The sequence below is a fragment of the Phalacrocorax aristotelis genome, chromosome 5, assembly GCF_949628215.1.
Source record: "Phalacrocorax aristotelis chromosome 5, bGulAri2.1, whole genome shotgun sequence".
NCBI lineage: Eukaryota > Metazoa > Chordata > Aves > Suliformes > Phalacrocoracidae > Phalacrocorax > Phalacrocorax aristotelis.
Window position 1 is genome coordinate 21,536,596 of NC_134280.1, and position 22,491 is coordinate 21,559,086.

At 36.6% G+C, this 22,491-nt stretch overlaps 2 protein-coding genes across 4 annotated transcripts in view; both read right to left on the bottom strand.

Moving 5' to 3' along the window:
* TTC21B (tetratricopeptide repeat domain 21B) overlaps positions 1 to 2,597 on the bottom strand; it is a 42,300-nt gene extending 39,703 nt beyond the window's left edge. Inside the window, 4 exon segments of the mRNA XM_075093343.1 lie at positions 925 to 1,035; positions 2,051 to 2,180; positions 2,479 to 2,519; positions 2,522 to 2,597. Coding sequence (XP_074949444.1) covers positions 925 to 1,035; positions 2,051 to 2,180; positions 2,479 to 2,519; positions 2,522 to 2,597 — 358 coding nt within the window.
* A 2,107-nt stretch (positions 2,598 to 4,704) lies between these two features.
* LOC142057408 (sodium channel protein type 1 subunit alpha) overlaps positions 4,705 to 22,491 on the bottom strand; it is a 97,110-nt gene continuing 79,323 nt past the window's right edge. For all 3 annotated transcript variants that reach the window (XM_075093354.1, XM_075093352.1, XM_075093353.1), the window contains 6 exons: positions 18,247 to 18,528; positions 11,252 to 11,305; positions 10,775 to 10,912; positions 8,975 to 9,079; positions 8,327 to 8,597; positions 4,705 to 7,968 (listed from right to left, as the gene is read on the bottom strand). In XM_075093354.1, the coding sequence (XP_074949455.1) occupies positions 6,800 to 7,968; positions 8,327 to 8,597; positions 8,975 to 9,079; positions 10,775 to 10,912; positions 11,252 to 11,305; positions 18,247 to 18,528 (2,019 nt within the window). In that variant the 3' untranslated portion in view covers positions 4,705 to 6,799. The remainder of the gene's footprint in view (positions 7,969 to 8,326; positions 8,598 to 8,974; positions 9,080 to 10,774; positions 10,913 to 11,251; positions 11,306 to 18,246; positions 18,529 to 22,491) is intronic.

Below are 22,491 nucleotides of genomic sequence, written 5' to 3' on the forward strand. Positions count from 1 at the left end.
TGATTTAGCTCCAGAATCCCTGGAAAATACATAATGTGTTTCTTAACACTAAAGCTCAGTTTCTTCCATCCTCATTGTTATAGTCAGTTGCTCTCATCAGGTTAATCCCACGTAGAAATTTTATTGGTGAGTGGGACTCACTGCCAAGTATTTTCTTTTACCCACATTAATTTCTGGTCTTTTTTTAGGAGCCATTAAAGTCAGATGTCTGACTCTTACTGCCATGACCTTCTCAGAAAGTCTTGAAATGCATGATAATTTTGCTGCCCTACAGTATTAATCCCCAGGGACTCAAATAAGAATGATGACATTAGTCAGGGGTGCTTCACATCATACTGCTTAACAGAGTTGTCAGTAACAGTTATAAAACTGCACAGTCAGGAATATAGCAGGGCAATAGTTTAATGACAATTCAGTTTATCTGATAAATCAACTGTGGTTTTCAGAATATATTTCTTAGCAAAATAACCCCAGTTTTTACATCTGAGAAAGGAATACCAACGTTCACAAAATTATTTTCTCCATTTGTAACGTCACAGTAACTTGAAAGATAAAAATGGCATGGCTTTAATGACTTCTTAAATTGCAGTTCTGCTCAAAAGAGCCAATATCAGGCAAGAGTGAACAACAATCACATGACACTTGATTCAAATTTTTTTTTCCATAAAAGACTTTTCATCACGGTAGATAAGTCCAATTTTTTTTTAGTGTTTTATTTTAACATTCACTCTTACTCTTCACAGTTTTGTATTTTGTATTTTTGTTTACAATCTTGATAAGCATCACTCAATTTAGTACTAGATACTGTGTCAAATGCAAAGCTGGAGTATACCTTTTTAAATTAGGCAGAATTAGTTTACAACTCTCAGATCTTAACACACAGCTTTTTAAATACACGAAGCAGTATTGTCTTAATAAGTATACCTGGATTAGGGCTCTTTTTATGGGCATAAATCAGAGCCATCATTGTACAAAGTGACACCTCCTGTTTGTTTTTAATTGACTCCAACTGTCGAATACCCTCTTGGATGTCACCTAATGAAAACAAGCACAGAATAGGCTATAACATTTTTCAAGACAGAATATCAGCATCAAAACCTTTATCTGACTTAAATTTTTCCCTCAAGTTTTTCCTCTGTGTTTTTGATAACACTTTCTTCCTAACATCCTTCATTATTCACACATCCATTTTCACTTGTTTGTGCAAGTCTTTCAAACAGACACAAGAAAGAAACAAGCATCTCAAAGCAGAGAACTTAAAAGGAGTTATGTGCTAGTTCTGCCAACTACCATAAAGATGAAAATCATCTTTATTATTTGTTTTATACAGGGTATTGAGCAGTTCTTTTTGCTCCCGTGTCTTTACATAGCCAGGATTTTTGCCTTGCTTATGTGAATCTTTTGAACATCAACAGAAGAGATGACATCCTGAAAAATAGGAACATACAATTGTAAAACAAACAACAAAACTCAGGGCATTTGGGAACAGACAGACCACCTCAAAATCTTTTGAATCTTTCCTAGCCTCCCCCCCTCAATCCTCCCCCATTTTGGGTAACTTGTTAGTATTCTGTGATATCCTTGATTTGGCTAAATAAACTTATTGAAACAGTTCAACGTACACAAAGATCCTCACAATAGGTATTTACTGTCAGCTCCTCTGAGGCAGATGGATACAAAGTTAGATACGGCTGCATGAAAGGGCAAGGTGTCGGCTAGAATGACCAAATCCGTCTTTGTGATACAATGCAATGGGCATCTGGGCAGGGCTCAAATTGTCTCCAAGGAACCGATTTACCTGATCCACGTTCATGTAACCATTAAAAAAAAAAAAAAAAAGAAAGAAAAAAATTCAAACTGGGGGGTAGGGATAGGTCATGAAACACTGCTAATCTTCTCAGTATGGAAAACATCCCATTCAGGCTCCATGACATTGCTTTCTTTCTATGTAGTAGACTAAGACTGCATGATGTGACGCAAGGACGACCAGCGTTTTGGAGGGGCGGCGGAGGGACCCGACACAACAGGCAGCTCCCCAGCCCCGCGTTACCTGCCCTCAGGGCGCCGTAGGCCCGGTAGAACAGGAACACCGGATCGCTGCCCAGTCGCCCCAGCGCCTCATCCGCAGCAGCCCGAACGTGGTGGAAGTAGCCTTCCTGGCAGTAATAATTGAGCAAAGCCTGCGGGAGAGGCGGCTTCGGTTCACTCGTGCAAACGCTTCACCCCGGCACGGCAGCAGACCGCGACGACCGGCCCCGCCTGGCCGCTTGCCCTCCCGCCCCCGCTGCAGCTCGCCGCCCGCCAGCCCCAGCCCCAGCCCCAGCCCCGGCCCCGGCCCCAGCCCCGGCCCCGGCCCCAGCCCCGGCCCCGGCCCCGGCCCCGGCCCCGGCCCCGGCCCCGGCCCCGGCCCCGGCCCCCGCGCAGCCCCACGCCCGTGGAGCGTCCCGGAGCGGGACGGCGCCCGGCGGCGGCGCCCACCTGCTGCACCTCAGCGTCCATGGTTACTACCCAGCGCCGCCGAGAGATCCTCCGGAAGGGCGAGGGAGCGCCCGGCGGCAGGCTGCCATTGGCTGGCTAGCGGGAGCGCCCGCTGCCATTGGCGTGGAGGGAAAGGAGGCGGGAGAGACACGGGAAGGAAAACTTGGGGAAAGCGCCGGAACGTGTCTGGCGGCTCACTGGGTCTCGGGAGATGGGGGCAGGACCACCCAGGCGGGAGGTGCGAGGCTGAGGGGGCGGGGTTTGAACGCCTTGGCGGGCGGTGCTGGGTGGGAATGCGGCGCCCCCTGTCGGCGGGGATGGGCGGTCTCGCCCGCGCTCCCGCCGAGGTGCTTACACAGCTGGTCTCCCGCTGCCTGAATGCTGAATGGAAAGCTTTGAGAACTTGTTTATTTTCTTGCTTTTTTTGGCTGGACATACGACTGAGTGGCCCACATGTTTCATAATGTATCTCAGTACTGAGCACTTCAAGTTACGCGAATCTTCTCTGTAGAAATGAAAGAGCAATGGGGTAAAACAAAATACAGAAAATTCTCTTTCTTTCCTCCTAGGGAACTGCAGAGTTGCAAAGACTAGTAAAATTCAGGTTCCCCCGGAGGTGAAAGCACCCTCAGTCATCATTTCTAGACACTGGAAGCAAACAACCGTTGCTAAATAATATTCCTTTAGAAAGGTTGTGTTGTCCATCCAACATGAAAACTGTCAATAATGCCATTTAGTACAAGGTGAACCCATGTTGCACTGAATTAGTAGGTGAAACCGATTGTTCTAGTGGAGAGTGCTCAGAGTAAGCTTTCCTAACAAATTCATCACACGTGCCACTACTCCATTTCATAGTTCTCATCCTCAGCATCAGGAAGGTGTCAAAGAAGTAATATGTAAACATATTAGGTTTTCCCGTCAGCCAAGATCATCCTCAAACTTTCCTGTTATGTTTAAGTGATGGTCTACTTGTTCTGAAGTAACATTTAGGCTTCTGTAACATTGAAAACATATAATAGGTATGAGAAAAAAGTGTTTTTGCATGGACATGACCTGTGATCTGCAGTGACAGTGGCATAGTTCTCATTTATCTTAAAACCATTTCCTTGAGAAAAACAAGGTTTAAAAAGCTGTGCATAGAACATTAAAAAATACTATTCAGTTTAATACCTTATTTTTGAAGTAGTCTATTATTCCTGTCAGTTTGTGGAAAATTTACATACTTTTTAAGGTAACCTTTTAAGATATATTTTGTCTACATATTAATCTGAAACTACTTACCTTTTCCGTTTGATACTTACACTTTTCTATCAAAGTTTTAGACTTTTTTTCATAATGCATTTCAGAACAATTTGAAGAAGAAACTTTTTCCTCCCTTGAAAGTTTTGTGATGAATTTCAGTGGAGATGCTATGAAATTTTATTTCTGCATTAACAACAGAGCAAGCATACAGAATACAATTGCTCATAAACTGGTTTTATATGAAGCTCAGTATTCACCTCTGAGTGTTTTCATTGTAAGTTGTAGGGAAGTGCAATATAAAATTATGTAAGCATATAAAATAAACATTTTCAGAAATTCACTAAAGCAATTGATAAAGAATAACTGACAAACTCAATTTCCAGCTGCATTTGCATTTCTCCATATCAATACCCACAAATGATAGCTTCTGGGAACGTGGTGGTTCCAGAGATATTCTTTAAAATCCCTGAGTAGAAGACAGATGGTTATTCACTCTGATTCACCTTTTTCACTTGAATATGTGATCTTCTATAGCCTATTTGTGAATTGTAACCGGCAAGAATAAACTGGTTCTCATAATCCAAGTTGGGGAATGTCATGTATCTAGTACTATTTTCAGTCCTCACTTTCTCTTTGTAAACTCATGAATGCTCAGTTCTCATTCCTGTAAATGGTCTGAGCCTCCTGGGGCACACTCAGGACAGCTCTGGTATTTGGTGGTTGAGTACCCCACTGCATGAACTGCTGCATGGACCCTTGAAGTTACTCAGGGCAGTGCTATTGATACATGCAGAATCATGCTCAGTATCTAACTTGCATTGAATTAGAAATTCCTATTTGGTGACTAACAAGCAAGTCCCAAGGATTTGCTTTTGTGGAAGAACAGTACAGCTGGGTGTAAAGGTTTTCAGTATCCTCTTATTCTGTGGTTTTAGAAGCATACCTTTTTCATATTGATGCCAGATAATAAAGACAAAAGGAACATACAATAAAAAATGTAATCTTTATTATTTTGGCGCATTAATAATGTTCTTTAGCATCAGTTAGGGTAATAGTAGCATTTTCCTGCATGCAGTTCACTAATACAGTATTAGTCAATAATTTAAATAAAAGTAATCTATATTTAATTTTCCTGTGTAAGAATCATAAAATGTCCTGATGTGTTGGATTGTACAATTTTGCTACTTTCTCTTTGTGAAAAAATATTGTGGACCCAAGATAACATTTAGAACTGTTCTAGTGCAACATGAATAAAAAAAAACCTGTGAGTAAATATGAGAAAAGATTAAGGATTCTGAGAAAAGATTAAGGATTCTGTGAAAGAAAGGTTATATCTGAAAATTTATGATGCAGGCACTGCTTAGACATTCAATTTGGACTTTACACCATTTCCCACTGCAAAAAACCTTGGATTTTTAGAAGCAAATTATGAACTTATTCCACAGAAAATATTAACATGTTTGAAAATATTGTAAAACATAAGAACAGCTATCCATTCTCTTAGTTATATCTTGTTCTCTGGAGTTCTTCAGTGAAAAAGAGCTATGGACAGAAAGTAACAAAAACGGTGTGATATCAACCTGAAGATAAAATTCAGTTCTTGTTTTATGTACATAATGCTGAAAAAAAAAATAAATGATTTTTACAGTATTTATATTTGCTTATAAAATCCTAACATTATTTTCAACAGGTTTAGTAGTTTTCAACATGTCTGTACAGTTTGGATATACACTATATGTTTTTCACTGAAAATCCAAAAACATAAACCAAATAACCTCCTAAACAGCTGCAAAATATTGCTTAATGGTATGGAGGAATGAGGTCTTGTGGAGTAGTTTCTTTCATTTATCTCTGACGTACGGCTTCCCATATTTAAGAATCCCAGACAGTCAAAGGAACAGCAGCATAGGCAATATAAACATGCATTGGTAGCATCCAAACTATCTATAATGGTAGATAATACGTAATTTTACCTGTTGAGTGCTTGCACACTACACTTATTGTGGTACATATTTGATGCAATAAATGTGCTTAGGTCATTATCTGTTTGCTCAAACACGCACCACAGGTTAAAAATTACTATTTACATCGCAGAGGGCTTTTCATTAACATGTACAACAACATCAACCTTACTGAGAGCTGAAGATGGCTAAACAATACTGCAGGATAAAGAACAACAACTTTGTAAAGGGTTCTTTTTGATCAATTTGGAGGGCTGAGGCAGATTCATTTAGTATTTTTATGCAGAAAGACATTTGACAAAGACAAAATCTGTGACTCCAAACCTAGAAAGAAGTTTGCACTTTCTGAAACTTAATGGTCTGTTCAAAAAATAATCCATCTCTACTCTTCTTGTAAGTTATAGGGGACTTTACAGGCATACCAAGACTTGTTTGGACATGATACAACATGACTACATTAATTAAGCACCTCAAAATCTGTTATTCCTTTCCAGAAACACTGTGCTGAAAAATATCTGTTGTTCTTTGTGACTTAATGTTATTTTCATGCATGATCTATAAGTGCAGCATGCCTTCATGCAAATCATTTCTGTGTGTATATTAGTTGTATAATAGAACACCTGGCCTTTGTACCTGTAAAGGTGTACTGCATCCCCTTCCCCAACAGAAGCCCCATTTACAAAAATAGTCACATATAATAAACAATATATGAATAAAAATAAATGAATCCACCAACATAGATTTTGTAAAAATATGACATATGTGGCAGTTGAAATGCAAACAGTAAATACAGTTACCATATTGGTTTATGCTAAACACACAAATACTTGGTTTGCACCCCTTTAACTGGTCCCTACAGTCTGAGTAGCCATTTTTTCTCTCCTCTTCAGCAGTGTCAGCTGGTAATGAGAACAGTAACCTCCTGTCAAGGTTGTTTCCCAATGTCACAGACACAGTCACTGACGAGGGGTCACTGTCTTTGAGTAGGCACTGACCTTTAGTGTACAGTATATTTGTAAAAATTGTCAGTTTGGCATAGACCTCCAGCAGGAGTCCTGTTGACACAAACACATTATCCTTACAGGCTATGAACTATTTTGCACATAGATGATTTGCTTTTATTTCTGAATATCTTTATCTTCCTTTTCATGCTTTTCTTTGACTGGCCTTGTTACACGATCGTAAGAAGGTGGACAAACTGCTGTTGATGCAGTTACATCAGTTTTCTCTGTAAATGAGTTTTCATTTAACTTGTCAATAAGGATTTCATCTTTCATACCCTGACCAGCCCCTCCTTCGGTTTTGTTTTTGTTATAGATAAAGGAAGCTTGTTTTACTGTTCGTTTTAAAAGGTGACGTCTATAAGCCCGTTGAATAATGACAGCAGATACTTCCTCCTGTTTTCGTTTTAATGTGGTTGTAATTGGTTCGTAGGAAGCTTTTGAAGGATTGGATGCCATAAACCGATCTTCCATCTGTATTCTGAGGGCATCCATCTCCCCACTTTCCCCCAAAACACGCTTTGTGAAAGCAAACAAGATGTCAAGGCAGTGAATTCTGTCACCGCTTACCATGGGCAGATCCATTGCAATAAGCTGGACTTTGTTTGGTTTGGGTAGATGAAGAGGAGGCTCAAGTGCTGCTGCAAAATCAGACAATTTCTCGAATTCCATGAATTGTGTTGCATCAGGATCGAACTTCTCCCAGACTTCATAGAACATCTCAAAGTCATCCTCACTCAAGGGTTCAGCGCTTTCCTCAGTAGCAACACCAAAGTTCTCCAAAATCACAGCAATGTACATGTTCACCACTACCAGAAATGAAATTATAATGTAGCTGACAAAGAAGAAAATCCCAACGGAAGGGTTGCCGCAGTCACCTTTCACGGAGCTCCCTGGATGAGCTTTGTTAGGGTCACAGTCCGGCTCCCCACTGTTAAGAATTGGGGCTAGCAAACCATCCCAGCCAGCCGATGTGGTAATTTGAAATAGGCAGATCATGCTGTTGCCAAACGTTTCAAAGTTGAACATGTCATCTATACCAGCTTCCCTCTTAACATAGGCAAAGTTGGACATGCCAAATATCGCATAGATAAACATGACCAGGAATAGCAGCAGACCAATGTTGAACAAAGCAGGAAGAGACATCATCAAAGCAAAAAGCAGAGTGCGGATTCCCTTAGCGCCTTTAATGAGACGCAGGATTCGACCGATTCTGGCAAGTCGGATGACTCTGAACAAAGTGGGGGACACAAAATACTTTTCAATCATCTCGGCTAAAAACATACCTAAAACAGAAAAAAATAAACCAAAACAAGATACATTACCACTTAGTCTTTATATCATAGCAGAAATCTAGAAAAATAGTTTTAAAGTTGGTAGTTCTATGTAGCAATTAAAGATATTCTGTAGATTCCACTTGCATAATTTATGTTATACTTTATACTTAATTTGCAAGGCCAATGTATGTTGAATGATTATAACAGTTTTGATGGTTAGATAATATAAATTATTAGATAAAATGAAAAGCTGAATGACTTAATTTTAAACCTTGCAATGGCAAAAGCCAACCATGTAGCTCTATTCGAGTAAAAGTTCACCTTATATTCATTTTACCCTTTTTTTAGTTTAATAAACAAGACTTACCTACTATTGACAGAATGACAACTACAAAATCAAAAATGTTCCAGCCTATAGTAAAGTAGTAATGGCGAAGTGAAATTAATTTCAGGACACATTCTCCAGTGAAAAGGACAATGAACACCAGGTTTATCCAGTATAAAATATTTTCCATTTCTTTACTCTGGTCATCAGTTTCTACCATCATGGTAACCATGTTAAGGCAAATAAGGATCATGATGCTGATGTCAAATACTTGCTGCGTCACAAAATCAAAGACCATGCCTTGGAATTTGTTCTGAGAAGAAAAGAAAAAAAAAGAAACATCCTATACAAACTGTAATTGTTTTTCTTTTCCTGTTAGAAGAAAGTAGAAAAATACATGCAGTAAGGACTATGAGACTTCAATAAAAATGTAACCAGTGATTTTAAGCAGAGTAGTCAAATTAAGGTGAATACAACAGCTTAGTTCAGCTTCCTTTATTTGTATAGTCATTCATAAAATGGTTGCAAGGGAAAAATGAATATTTTTACCATGTTTTCATTTTTCATTTCTGTTAACTGATACACTAGTTAACGATAATTTTCACATAGGCATATTTCTGCTCTCCATATATCAATAAAAACTGAGCTGTTTGTAAATAGCTATTAGTTTGACATATATAAATAATTTACCCCTGGTCTTGGTATAGGTTTTTGTGGTTTTTTGGATCCCAGTTTTTTCATTGCATTGTAGTATTTCTTCTGCTCTTCTGTCATAAATATGTCTTGACCTCCAAAGTAAAAACATGAAATCAAAAACTGGTCATAATCACACTTATATGCAGTGCTGAAAAAAACTCTTAAAGATAAATATGATTTAGTTATTTATTTCATTAAAATCAATAAGGCTGAATTGAGAAAAATCTCTTAGCTATCAAATGCAGCTATCTGCACCTAAGCATTTAGTCCAGAAGTTGTCTGAACATCCATTACTGCATCTTGCAAAAAATAGTAATCCAGCATTTTTCTACAGTTATATTCCTTGAACTCAAAAAATAATTTTCTGTACCTCTTTTCTTTTATAGGAGGAGATACAGTAAACAGCATCTGAGGTAAACTCAATAATCTGGGCTGCTCAGTGCTGTCACTTCTGAACTGCAATTTTGGTGAAACAAAGGAAGCAAAGTCAGGTAGGTTTTCAGTACGTGAACATGTTAGTGGTTTAGGTATCTCTAGTTTAGCAATCACAGCATTAGCATTGGGATGGAAAGTCTTCAAGGTTTTTGAGAGGATGGATTATCAGACTTTGGAGAAACTGAGCTGAAGATTGAAGCACTTGATTCTGTTAACAGCAAAATGTTCTCTTTTAAGTCTCTTATCTTGATTAGCTTCCATGTTCAATGCAGTTCTGATTAGCAAAAGCCAGAACTGGCCTTTGGAGTTTGACAGTGAAGATAAAGAGAGAATTATGGGTCTTCCATGGCAACCTAACCAAAATCCACTGCCCATAATAACTTTCTTGTAGAGACAGCTTGAATGAAAACCCATTAGACTGCACATACCTCTTGAGGTAAATTTTTCCTGGATAAAAGATACTTGCAGACATCTAATTCCAGGAATGTCTATGAACACATAGGACTAGATGCAGCCCTTTTGTGGATGAGCATTTGGGAAACTTGAAGACGTGGGAATGCAGGCACCATACACTGGACAAGCTCCCTAGCCAGGGAGCTCCCTATATGTCTAGGCCTCTTGTATGTACAGCTTCCAAAAATCTTAGCATCTCTCATCAGTAACATAAACCCAAAGTGATGAAGTCCAGTACAGTAAAATTAGACTAGTAATTCCTAGCTGCTTTTGTCTTCTAGCTTTCATTACCTTTTCTATTTACAGAAAATACTTTTAAAGATGAGCGTCTGATACTCAGACCATCTATACCAGTGAGACTATGTACATCTGCACTAGGAAAAATTAAAAAAAGGCCCTGAGATAGTTACAAACCACTCCTGTTCTGTATAGTTTCACATCGTTCAGTGCCACAAAATGACCACTTGAATACTTGGGCTTATTAAAATAGCATTTGTAGTAGTGTAATGAAATGGTGCTTTATTTTTCATAGCCAAGTTGCTATTTTTTTTGCACAGATTGAATCACTACAAGTCAGGAAGAAAAAAAAATCAAGAAATTATGAGTGTTTTAGTGTACAGGCCTAAATCAGGGGTTTGATCATGTAAGGAGATTTCATGAAGTTTAAGCATGGAAAAGCAGATGACTTGAGGAAGACTAAACTGGACATTGAAAACAGAAGGATCTGTCCCATTCACTATGATGCAAAATGTTAATGCATGCTACAGCTTGGTAAGATTTTATATCCTAATATACTTCAGCTTTTTCAATTTTTAACAAACCTTGGGTGTACATTGCATATATCGTGCACCTGCAAAAATGCAATATTTTAGAATATATTTAGAAGAGAAATGAAACAATACTTATCTTCTTTTTTTGCTGATTGAAGTTATCAATAATGACACCAATAAACAGGTTCAGGGTGAAAAAAGACCCAAAAATGATGAAGATGACAAAATACAAATACATGTACAGGTTGTCTTCATACTTGGGTTGCTGTAATACCTAAGAAAAAATGTGAAATATAATTCCTAATTTTCATGTGAAAATTTCAAGTGAACAAGCAGTAACCTTGGATGAAATGTCCTTAATATTTTGCATTTGGACAATACTCCTGTCACTTATATGAATGTAGTTTGCCCATTCCATCTATTAATGACAGCATCTGGCAGTTTGTATTTGGTTTTTCACAATTTGTTACAGTAGAATCTCATATTAGTTAATTTAATTTTGTGTCATCCTATTGTATGGATATTAATTGCTTTTGGAAGATATATAAACACACACTTGTTGATAAACAGACCTCAGGAAAAAAAGATCACTTAAAATATTTGCAGTACTTACATCTCGTGAGTCAATAGCTGCATACATAATATCCATCCAGCCTTTAAATGTAGCCTGTAAACAGTACACACCTGTTTAAGCATAAAACTTGAAGAAAATTCATATAATTATTTCCAGCAACTGAGTACAATACCAGGAATAATTAGCATAACATGAGATTTTTAGATAAATTTGCCTCCTGTCTTTCTCCACAGTGGCTCATCTGATACACTGCTGGGTATACACCTATTTTGTCTCTATATGAACATTTTAAGCAGTAAGTGTAATTAACTTATTTCTAATTAATTATCACAAATTATAGAATGCAGTATCATTTTAGTGGACTAAATGTTCAGGAAATCATGTCAACTGCAGAGGCTATGTACAGCTGAGAAACAACCTTATGTAACTGAGTTGCCACCAATGAAGACTGATGTGTATTCTCCAATCAGTCATAAAGGTGGCAACCAAAGGGAATGAAAAATTTGATCAGCTCAGAAAAGGTATTTTCCTATCAATGAGAATTTTGATTTTCTCTATTTTGAAAAACTTTACCTGATTTAGTAATTGTATTTTCACTTTAAGATATTGTATTGTGTTTTATAGAGGCTAGATCCCTCAGATGTTCTGAGATAAACTGGTCAGAAGAGAATGTGTTTTATGTGCATTGAAGATATAATATGCCTCATAGATTGCAACATTTAGTGGACTTCTATAGCTATTTCCTCTGCCCCAAATCTGTACATTTTTGTATTTGTCAGTGAGTTGTAGATTGCTTCATGTGAGTGTTCAAAACAGAATGTCATTTCCTCTGTCCTAGCAATTAGTTGTCCTTTAAATAGGCAACATCTCCAAGTAGAAATTGGTCAGTTTTTAATCCAGTTGTGCCCAGAATAAAAAAAAAGAAGCAAGATAGTTCTTTGTCATTTAATTCTTATTATAATTTTGCTAAACAAGGCTGCAGATCATTGATTCCTTCATATTCCTTGCTATAGAAACCAGTTGCAGAAACAAGTCAGAAATGCAACACTCTTCATCCATGGTTATTGCTGTATCTCCAACATCTTCAGGTTTCATTTCTAGTGGAGATTTCAAAAAGACTTTGCTTATGCAGCATACAAAGCAGCTGTCATCATCCTGAAGTGAACTTAAAATGAGAAGGAATTATTTTTTCTTAAAGGAAAAGAGGTCCCTTACACTTTTGAAACAGTGCAATACTGAAAAGAGCATGATTATCCTCAGATGTAAATCCAATATGCAACAACTTTCACATCTTGGGGCCAACACAGAAAGTATGAAGTTCAGGCAATTTATAGTATGATGGTGAAGTTAAAGTGTAGTATCAGAAGACCAATAAATCAACAATAAATCTGAAACAAGTACAAGTCTTAGCTGAAGAATTTAAAGTCCTTGTGGAATATTTGGACTGCAAGGGATTAGGTGAGGTAGGATCAGCTTTATTTATGTAATTCCTAATATATGTTTAACCTGTTCTCAAAGACTTTTAATGATGGACACTCCACGACCTCATTAAAAAAATTTATTCCAGCATTTGTCTTTATTCTTTCCTAATATCTAAATCCTTCTGTTGCCCTTTAAGACTGTCACTTGTCATAATCATTACATATATGGAGAACAGAGTACAAATTATTCTTTGTACAGCACCTTTTACTTATTTATGAACTGATTGTTGCTGCCTTTCTTCTTTAGGCTGTCATCACTGTTCCTTCAATCTTTCCGTGTAGATCTTGTTTTCCAGAACTCTCACAGTTCTCATTATTTTCCTCTGAGCTATCTTCCACTAGTTCATCTCTTGAAATGGTAACCAAAACTGGACCCCATATTTCATCTGAGGTCTTACAAGGTCTAAATAGAGCAGGATGATTACTTCACGTCTTACAGGTGCTACTTTTGTTTCTGTCTTGGTACATTATTTACATTTTTTTGGAATGTCATAACTTAGGTGAAAATCAGCACTTCAACCTGAAACACTAAATGCAAATAATGGGCATACTTTTACATCAGAAAGATGATGCAAATGATGGTGTGGCTCTTCTGCAAAACGTGTGCTGTTGCCTCAGATTCAGACACATGATGATCTTTGTATATCATCCTCCAGACAAAGTGGAATTATTGATTTTTGTAAATTTATTGGTGTAGCCTAGACTAACTAGAGTGAATGGAAAACAATAAACTAATTTTAAAATATTAAGCTTCACCATCATCAGTAAAGTACTCCATTATAAACCAACAGTACCTTTCAGCTAGTGCTAGGAAAAAGAACTGAAGAAATGAGCTATTGTACACTTATTATTATTGTTAGAAAGGCAACTTGAAAAGACTGTGGGGGTGGGAAAATATAAATATAACATATTATCATCTTGCAGTTCAAAATATCTAAAGTAAAATATATATCTTTTCCACGAGTTCACCAAACCATAAGTTATTACCATTATTGAAGAAAAAAAAATCCCCAAACCTAATTAAAATAATGTAATTTTAATAATAAAATATGCTCCCTCATCATATTATTTGTTTTATTCTAAACCCCTCCTGAAAATCAGTAGCAATCAGTGAATATAATCATCATTATGCAAAACCATTTACTCTAGTTAATAAATTAGCTGGGACTTTTAATTTGCAAAGCAGAAGTATCAGTTCAGTAGGAGAACTTGTAATTTTTAAATACATTGCCTGAACAATAACAAATAATGGAACTGGATGTTCAGTTCAAGGCATCATGTTTAGTGAAAGAGTGTTATTTCTGTTGTATTCAGTAGAAGCTTAGGCCTGCTGATGTTAGGCTTAAATTTATCTGCAACACATATTCTATTACAGAAATATGGTATTATTCGGACATTTGTGCATACTGAATAGAAAATAACACAGAAATATGACTAAGAGATCAAGTTTATAGTTTCCTTTTTGTATATTAAAATACATTGTACACTCTCACTGACACGAAATCAGGAGTAATGAATTGATTTCAAAGATTACAGCAGTGTAACTGAAATCAGCGTCTGTTCCAAATGTTTTTTCCCCAAGGAAATTTGAAAAGCATATATTCAAATGCAGATTCAAATGTAGTTAGAAAAAAAACAACAAAACAAAAATCCCCCAATCTACTTTACTATTGTTAAAAGTACACAGACTTTTTTCCCTGATGAATAATTTCCAATGAAGTTATAAGTAATACTGGAGTTTCACTGCTCGATTTCTTTACCAGAAATAACCACCACGAAGACTCATATTCACTTTTGGAGATACAATAGCATCTTGCTTTTAAAATACTAATCTGCTGGAATTTTGAACCCATCCTAATCTGATAGCCCTAGAATTCAGCTTTTGATTTTTTTACCTTACACTTAACGAGATGTGTTTTCTTATTTATATTAGTAACAGCAGAATAATATAACATTGTGCATTGAGACCCACTGATATGCCGCATTTTATCCTGGTAAGCAGGATATATGCTTACCAGCAAGATAAAAGCAGGCCTCTGGGAGATTTACTTACCAAAGAGTGCAAACACTAGGTTCAGGTTTAAAAGGCATAAGGCCATAAAATTATCAGGGAAGATGCCACGTCTCTTTGTGTACACCAACCTCTTCCTCTTCACTCACTGATGCATGAAAATTGTGAAAGAAATTTCTCCAGCAGATCTGTCTCTGCTTTGATGCTTTTCTTTAGGGACAGAGAAATACTCAAACAAGTTCAGACCAAGAAATTTAAAAAGTTTGCAGATCCACATAGACGAACATGAGCTATGGTGGATCACAGAAGAAAAAAATTCTTATAGAGAGAATGTGTACTTATATGACCAATGGCATGAAAATTTACATGCCAACCTCAAATTATGTAAGAATTTTGGAAAATACTCTCTGATCAAAAAAGCCTATAAAACTTGGTTATATCAATGGCACATATTTTTAGCCTGTATTTTTGGGCAGAAAGAATTATAACATTGCTACTGATACTAAAGATTTTCCACACGTACCCTCCCCCAAAAGAAAAAAAATACAATATGCAAAACAAAAATTAGTTTGTGTTCTTTTCTTAGGCCCCTTATTCCAGAAATTCTTTCCCCATCACTGCCAAGGAAACTCAAGAAAGAGCTTCTCAGAGTTCTCTTTTCTTCAAAAACCAATTCCACATATTTCCATGTATTTTTTGAGCCTAGGATATTTCTTTCTGAAATTATCCCACTTCTTTTGAGCATTTCTGTGTGAAATATCTATGTTTCTTTTCTACATTACTTTTTTAAAAAAGGGTTTTTTTTCTGCAATGAACAGACCCATATACTACCAGAAAAGCCTTTTCGTGACTCAAAACAAAAATTTTTCATGGGACTCATTTATGTCTTTCCCAGAACAATAAGGTCTGGAGTTCTTTTGGCTTGTTTTCATTTGGATTCTTTTTGGCATGAAAATGGTATGAATTCCAGTGGTATTTTCTCCAGACAGAAAACCTTAGTGATGCAGAAAATAAAGATTTATGTTGTATTACTTATAATCCAGAAAAGATGAAGGGATTGTCAATATTCTTCTTTGACTGACTCAAAGGGCATGAGTCAGAGGGTAGAATGGAGAATGGAAATAATACTGGACTGTAAGAGGCAGCTTCCTGGAGTTAGTTTCTTGCTTCCTGAAAAAGGGGCCTTGTATCTGTAATTCATGCTTTGATATTTATCACTGAGTTTGTCATTAGAAAAATGACATTGACCTCTTTAGGGTTATTTTTCACAGACCCATCAACAACCTTATTTTAGGACAAATACTCGTTTCAATAGCTTTATATTTGTTTCTGACATAGTAATGGATACCTCTAATTAATTCTTAGTATTTCCCCACCTTTACTAGTACTACAAGTTGATTAGGAAAGGTAGGGAAATCTAGTGTTATGACATACTACACAGTTCTCATGTTTCTTCTGAACCCAATGGCTTTAGAATCCTGTTCTAGATTTTCATCAAAAGTACTTTATAAATCAAATAGAAAATCACCTTATAAATATCTTCTTTGAGAAAGTGGAGTAAGAATCTCAAACTTTTATGAATTGTGTCTTTTTTGTGTTCTTGAAGCTGAAAAAACTATAGATTCCACATATTTTAAAGCATTATCTGAAAATCAACCTGTTTTGCTTTCTCTGCCCTAGGGCTTTTATAATTCCATAACTGCAAAATCACTACTAGTGGCTTACTTACCAAACCCTAAAAGATGCAGGGCCAAGTGTCTGTTTTATGGAATGATGGAAATGCCTCATTTTTTTTCTCTGGTACATCAAAAAAACTCTTCATGCTTTTACAAGCATTTTAATAATATAGAAAAAATAAGTGTTGTCGTCACTGACATTCTACTCTCACACACAAAAATCCATCCATTAGGCAAGGCTTTGATAGTGGTGCAAAATCTCCATATTGCAGACACTGCAAAACAACTGGCTTGTCCTCCCATGAGCTACATCCCTCCGGGGTAGTCCTAAATTAATTTTTCCTTTAGAAGTGTAGGAACAATTGGCAAATTTTTCTCAATTTGCCTCCCAGAACAATCCAATAATTTACAAATCAAAATCTTCATGTAGGAGGTATTTGTTGCTTTTCAATGAAGAGAAGATAGAATAAGCTATGCATATCCAGGGCACTGAAATATTTATGACTGCAAGTAGCAAGTAGCTCAGGGGTGGTGACTGTGGCCATAAAGCCAGGAAAAAATGTACCTGGTGTTATCCCTGTCCCAGAATAGACTAGGTTGCCACTGGAAGAAGTGTTGCAAAGCTCTTGGAAAGAGTTTTGTTGAAGTCAGGTTTCTCCTGAACATGTGTAATAAAACATTCTGCCTCCCCGAACCCAAGGGTGATTCTAGGCCAGTGGATTTCAAAAATAAGACAGAGAAAAGAAATATTTAAAATTGTTCTATTGCAATCCAATTTTGTTATAAAAATCAAATTGTATTCAGTATTTTATTTCTTTAATACTGCTGGTCCCTCTCTGTTCTTTCCTGATACGACAGTAAAGTAAATAATTAATCATAGTGAAATTTAAATTGTCAGAGTTATCAGTCACTCAAGTGAGACACCATATTAGCTGGGAGAGGCAGTTCTAAATGCTCAGGGATATTGTTTTAGACCCTGTGCAGGACCAGGTAAATACCACTGCATCACGTCAATGATTTGTATTGTTGAGATTTCTTATGCAAACATGAAACCTAGAAATGTGCTCTAAAACTATAAAAATGAAAACTTAGATTCTGCAGAATTAGACAGTAACCTGAAAAAGCCATAGAGGTTGCCAAATGCACAGAACATAGCTTAGAGCCCAGCATTTCTTGATTAAAGCTGGATCAGATTGTTAGCTGCTCCGAAATACAAAGACAGTGTTGTGAGGTCACAATTTTTGAATAGTGACTGCATAACCTTATAGTATCTTTCTGCATATATTTTCTTCCTTCTTCTCTTCCCTCAATTTTTGCTAAATAAACTCCACTAGGTCCTTATGCACAGAAATAGCAGGGAAAATATTTCATAGACTATAGTGCCTAATGATATTTTCCTTTTCCTATTTCTCTTCTGAATGAGAAATTGCTTCTTAGGCCACATAACTCTGCACTGGTGGCAGCCACATCACCGAGATGGAATTTCCTACCTGGAATTCTTCTGTGTGACTTAATCACACTGATGCAGATTCTTGGTTTTCAGCAACAGTAAAACTCCAAGTATTCAAATAGCTGAATACCATTCCTAGGTACTCCTAGAAACTTTTAAAGTTAGAAGGGCTGGAGGACTAAGGGAGCTATAAATAGGAAGAATAGCACTTGCTCTGTCAGATTTCCTAAAAATTCTTTATTCATCTTAGTAGGCTGTACTTGCTGCTTACTATGAAAAAAGTAATCAATTATCAGTGGTATTACTAAGTCACAGATAAAAATAATCCGATAAATACGTTCTCTGTCTTTGCTGCTAGAATTGCTTTTCACTAATACATATAAACAGTAAGAGGTATATAAAGAGTGATCACTTACTACTTGAAGTAAAGAAAGATACCCAAATCCTACATTATCAAAGTTTACTTTCACGTTTTTCCATCGGGCACTTTGATTGTTTTTTATGAGTTCCTCGCACTGACTAAAATTGTTGATTTGGTCGACTTCAAACCTTTCATCAGTTGTGGTGTTAACACAGTAGTAGAACTTCCCAGCAAACAGATTTACTCCCATGATGCTGAAAATTAGCCAGAATATAAGACAAACGAGAAGCACGTTCATGATGGATGGAATTGCTCCTAAAAGGGCATTCACAACCACCTAGTACACAAATACAGGGGAAAAAAGAAAACAGTGTAAGAATATTTACAGCAATAAAGGTTTGTGTACTGTTTTACCAATGCTTAATAAATGCTTGTTCAGAAACTAACGCTATAAATGTTAAAGCAATACATTAATAACTAGCATTGCACTGTTCTTTTAAATACTTAACATTAGAACATGGAATAAAAGGAAAATAAGTGAGAAAATTAGAGTAATTAAAAGAAAAACGAAAGAGAAGACCTGGTGGTAGTAAGATGAAGCCTGACTCTGATGTGTTCTATATAAAAAAGAAAACATGTTAAATATACAGGCATAATAAAATTCTAAAAATGCATCAAATTATAGCATAAAAATGTGTAAAGAAAAATGGCAACCTGTAGATTTGATCAACATAGCTTCGAAATTTAAGCTGAAAACGCGAATGCCATGAATCTAGAAACTAAACTCTACATTAAAAGGATTATGCAGGAATTAAGTACATATCTTTATTGCCTCATTGTTCCATGCAAGATTATAACAAAGATTAATTTCTTTGTATAGAAAAGCAAGACAGTTTTGCAATATGTGTCTACTTGGATCAACATAGTTTATTTCAAGCTCCAGTCTTATTGTTTCACGTATTGAGTTTATGTCAGTAATACCCTTCATTTATCTAAAGAAGGACATATATCAAGGACATATTTAGGGGTTTTGATTTTGCTTTTTAAATTACTTTCGGCCAGTTGCCTTCCCGGCCCCTTGCAGGCAAGATGTCAATAATTACTTATATAGCTAAAAAGTGTATTTTTCTGATATATACAGTAATTAATCACATGTGTCTGTCAGAGCTATCAAAACTTTTGTGATATTTGTTTGGCTAATAGCTGAGCAATCATTTCTCCTTCAGTATCCAATACAAGATCTCATTTAAAAGTTATATTTTATTTTAAATTTTACTTTCTTTCTCTGTAAAACTTTTAGGATCTTGTAGGAAGGTAAAATAAAATATATAGTAGGGCTCTGATTCTTAGTAATCCAGTTCCTGCAGTAAGACAGGAAAGGATTGGCATGGATACTTGGGGTGTATTAAGGTGTTTCAGTCCATCTTTGTTCCCTGCTTTCTGCAACATAGAGGGATTTTACCCACTACCAACATAATTCTGAGCAAGCTCAGAGCTGCTCAGTTTTACTACCTGTATTTCACAGCCTCTTGAAGGCCTTTGGAAGCAGAGTATTGTGGTGGTGTTACTCGTCACTCAGCACTCTCCTCATTCCAAATATTATGGCCAGGAATTAGAACCTGTTTAGAGATCTTAGGCAGAAATGTTATTTTAAGGGCATATTTGCTTCTCATTTTAAGGGCCTCCTCCATTGCTAGACAGTAGAAATGGGACCTTTCTATAGGCAACTGAGAATTATCCCTATCTTTTATGCAACAATGCATTTTTTCAAATTTAGCTTTTCTTGGTGGCTTCTATTTTTGGTGATAACTTTAAAGGAAGCATGCTTGCTTTTTGAGATTCCTACTATAGAAAATGTGACGTTTCTAGGTGATGTATGCATAAGTTAGCCATTTAAAAACATGTTTTAAAAGGCTAACAAGGTCCCAGTAATATTCTGAACATAAGAAACCATTTTCAAAGGAGTGAGGGAAATGGTTTGTTACTATCCTGTGGGGAGAAGAAATCTGTTGCTACTTAGCTTGAAGGAACTGAGAACAACATAAAAATTAAGAATGCCATGGTTCTGGAATTTATTCCAAGTCTGACCTGATCTATGAGACTGTATTACGCTATTGCTGCTTAGAAATTCTAGGCCAGCTATTGCTTATCTTTTTCTTTTTCTTTTTTTTTTCTTCACCCATAGAAATGTCCTGGATGTGTTATACTGATTGAATTCCTCTGTGTAAACTTGGTGAAAAACCTGAAAATAAAGATGTCAAGAAAGAAAGACAGGGTTTTAGTCCTGCAACTTAAATTAAGGTTACCTGTGCTCACATGAAGAATGGTTTTCTATGAATCAAGTGCCTGTAGTAGTTATCTTTTTAACAACCCTGAGATCCATTGGACGACAGCACAGATCCAGAACAGGCAGCAGAATACTAACAGCTACAGTAGTTGTTACAACAATTATGAATTGATAGTAGTTGTAGAAAGATAGATTTCTAGAAAATGCCATCAGTGCATCTCGCATCTTTAGATGAACAGGTAATGCAGTCTCGCTACTGACAGTGCCAAAAGATCAGCCACATTGTCTTGAATAAGAAGTGAACATCTTCCAGCAACTGTTCCAACAATGGTTTCAACAACTCAACTTATTTCATATAGGTCACTGAAAACCCATGAAATGGTAACAATTTTTGGTCACTACTGACCTGGCCTGGATGCGAACTGGTGACCTAGAGTTGAAAGGCTCTGTATCCTATTACCAACCCCTTGAGCTATCCAGTCCCCCTGGAAGGTTTTTTAAGGAAAGAAGAAAAGAAAATTAAAACTTTTAGAAGTTGTTTTCTGTTCGTGTTTTGTTTTTGCTTGATTTTTTTTTCCCCGCCAGTGTTGAGCCTTTGCCCTACCATGTTTTTAATGTAAAACTGCATTTTTACATGCTGGCCAGATGCTCGGCTGACTATAAAGCCTACCTTAGGAGGAAGTCTTTAATTTCCTCAACACATACATTTGGAGGCAATTACTTTATCAGTGTTTTTTTTTTTCCCATTTACTTTTTTGGTATTTGCTTTGGGAATAGCTGAGGTACATCAGGATAACCAGGACATTAGTTTACATAATATATCCAGGATAACACCCATACGTACACACACGACACCTATGCACATAATTTACAGAAAATGGATGGGAAAAAGTGAGAACCAATTGAAAAGTGAACTGAATGCAGAAAAGAGATCAATTAGCATTTCTTGATGAGTTAAAAATTTAGCAAATAAAAATTATCAATCTCATTTTATTGAAAAGAGCCTGTAGTGGGTTAAAAGAATGTTGGCAACAACAGCTCTTATTTTTTTCTTTTTCTTCAAATCAAGATCAGGTGTATGTGATTTTAAATATATTTTTTATTTTAAAAGGGGCTGTTCTTTTGTGCCTATTTTCTGTTATTCAGTGATACAGACTATAATGCCAATAAATTGGAAAAAGATGTTTGCAGAATTGTTTGTTTGTTTATATTACCTATGCATTTCCTCAAGGCTGAGAGGTTGTTGTTCAGGCTGACTCCAGTGAGCAAGCTGCAAAAGCCCAAGCTGATTCTGCCTGTTCACCTTCCTATAGCTTCAGGCAGGTGGAATAGCAATAAGTACAAGTGAGAAGCAACACCTGACACCAACAGATAAATGGACTTTAGGCTATTTTACATCTCAGTTGACATCCATCCAGGAAAAGAAATTATTGTGGGAAACAATGTCTCCTCTAGAAGAAAGCAGTATTTCATATATATACACAATTTTTTAATGTTTACATTTCATAACATTTATCTTCCAACATCAGATACATATGTAGGATAAAAGAATTACTGTAATGAGAACTATCTGTCTTATCTTTTGGCTGATATGACATTATGTCAATACAAATTAGTAGTCCAGCTTTTTGTTGTTGCTGTTTCAATCTTTTTTTGGACAACTGTCCAAAGAAGATAGCAAAATGGCACTGGGGAAAAAAAAAATCAGTTTTGCTACCAGAGCTGTGCATATGTATGGGATGAGGACTGTGCAAAATACCAGCTTATGCCAGCTGTATGAGTAGAATATAAGGAAGCTTTACTAGATTCAGCCTTGCTGTGGGACGCATATCTTAAGCACATTGTGAGATATAAATGTATTCTAGTTTCCACAGCAAGATAGCTTCAATAGATCCTGGCACCTCAGCAGCCACCGGCTTTCCAGGAATTCCTACATTGGACCTGACTAATGGATATATCAGGGTCCCCTGAGATTTGTAAACAAACCAGGAACAATCTTCAGCAGTACTTAAC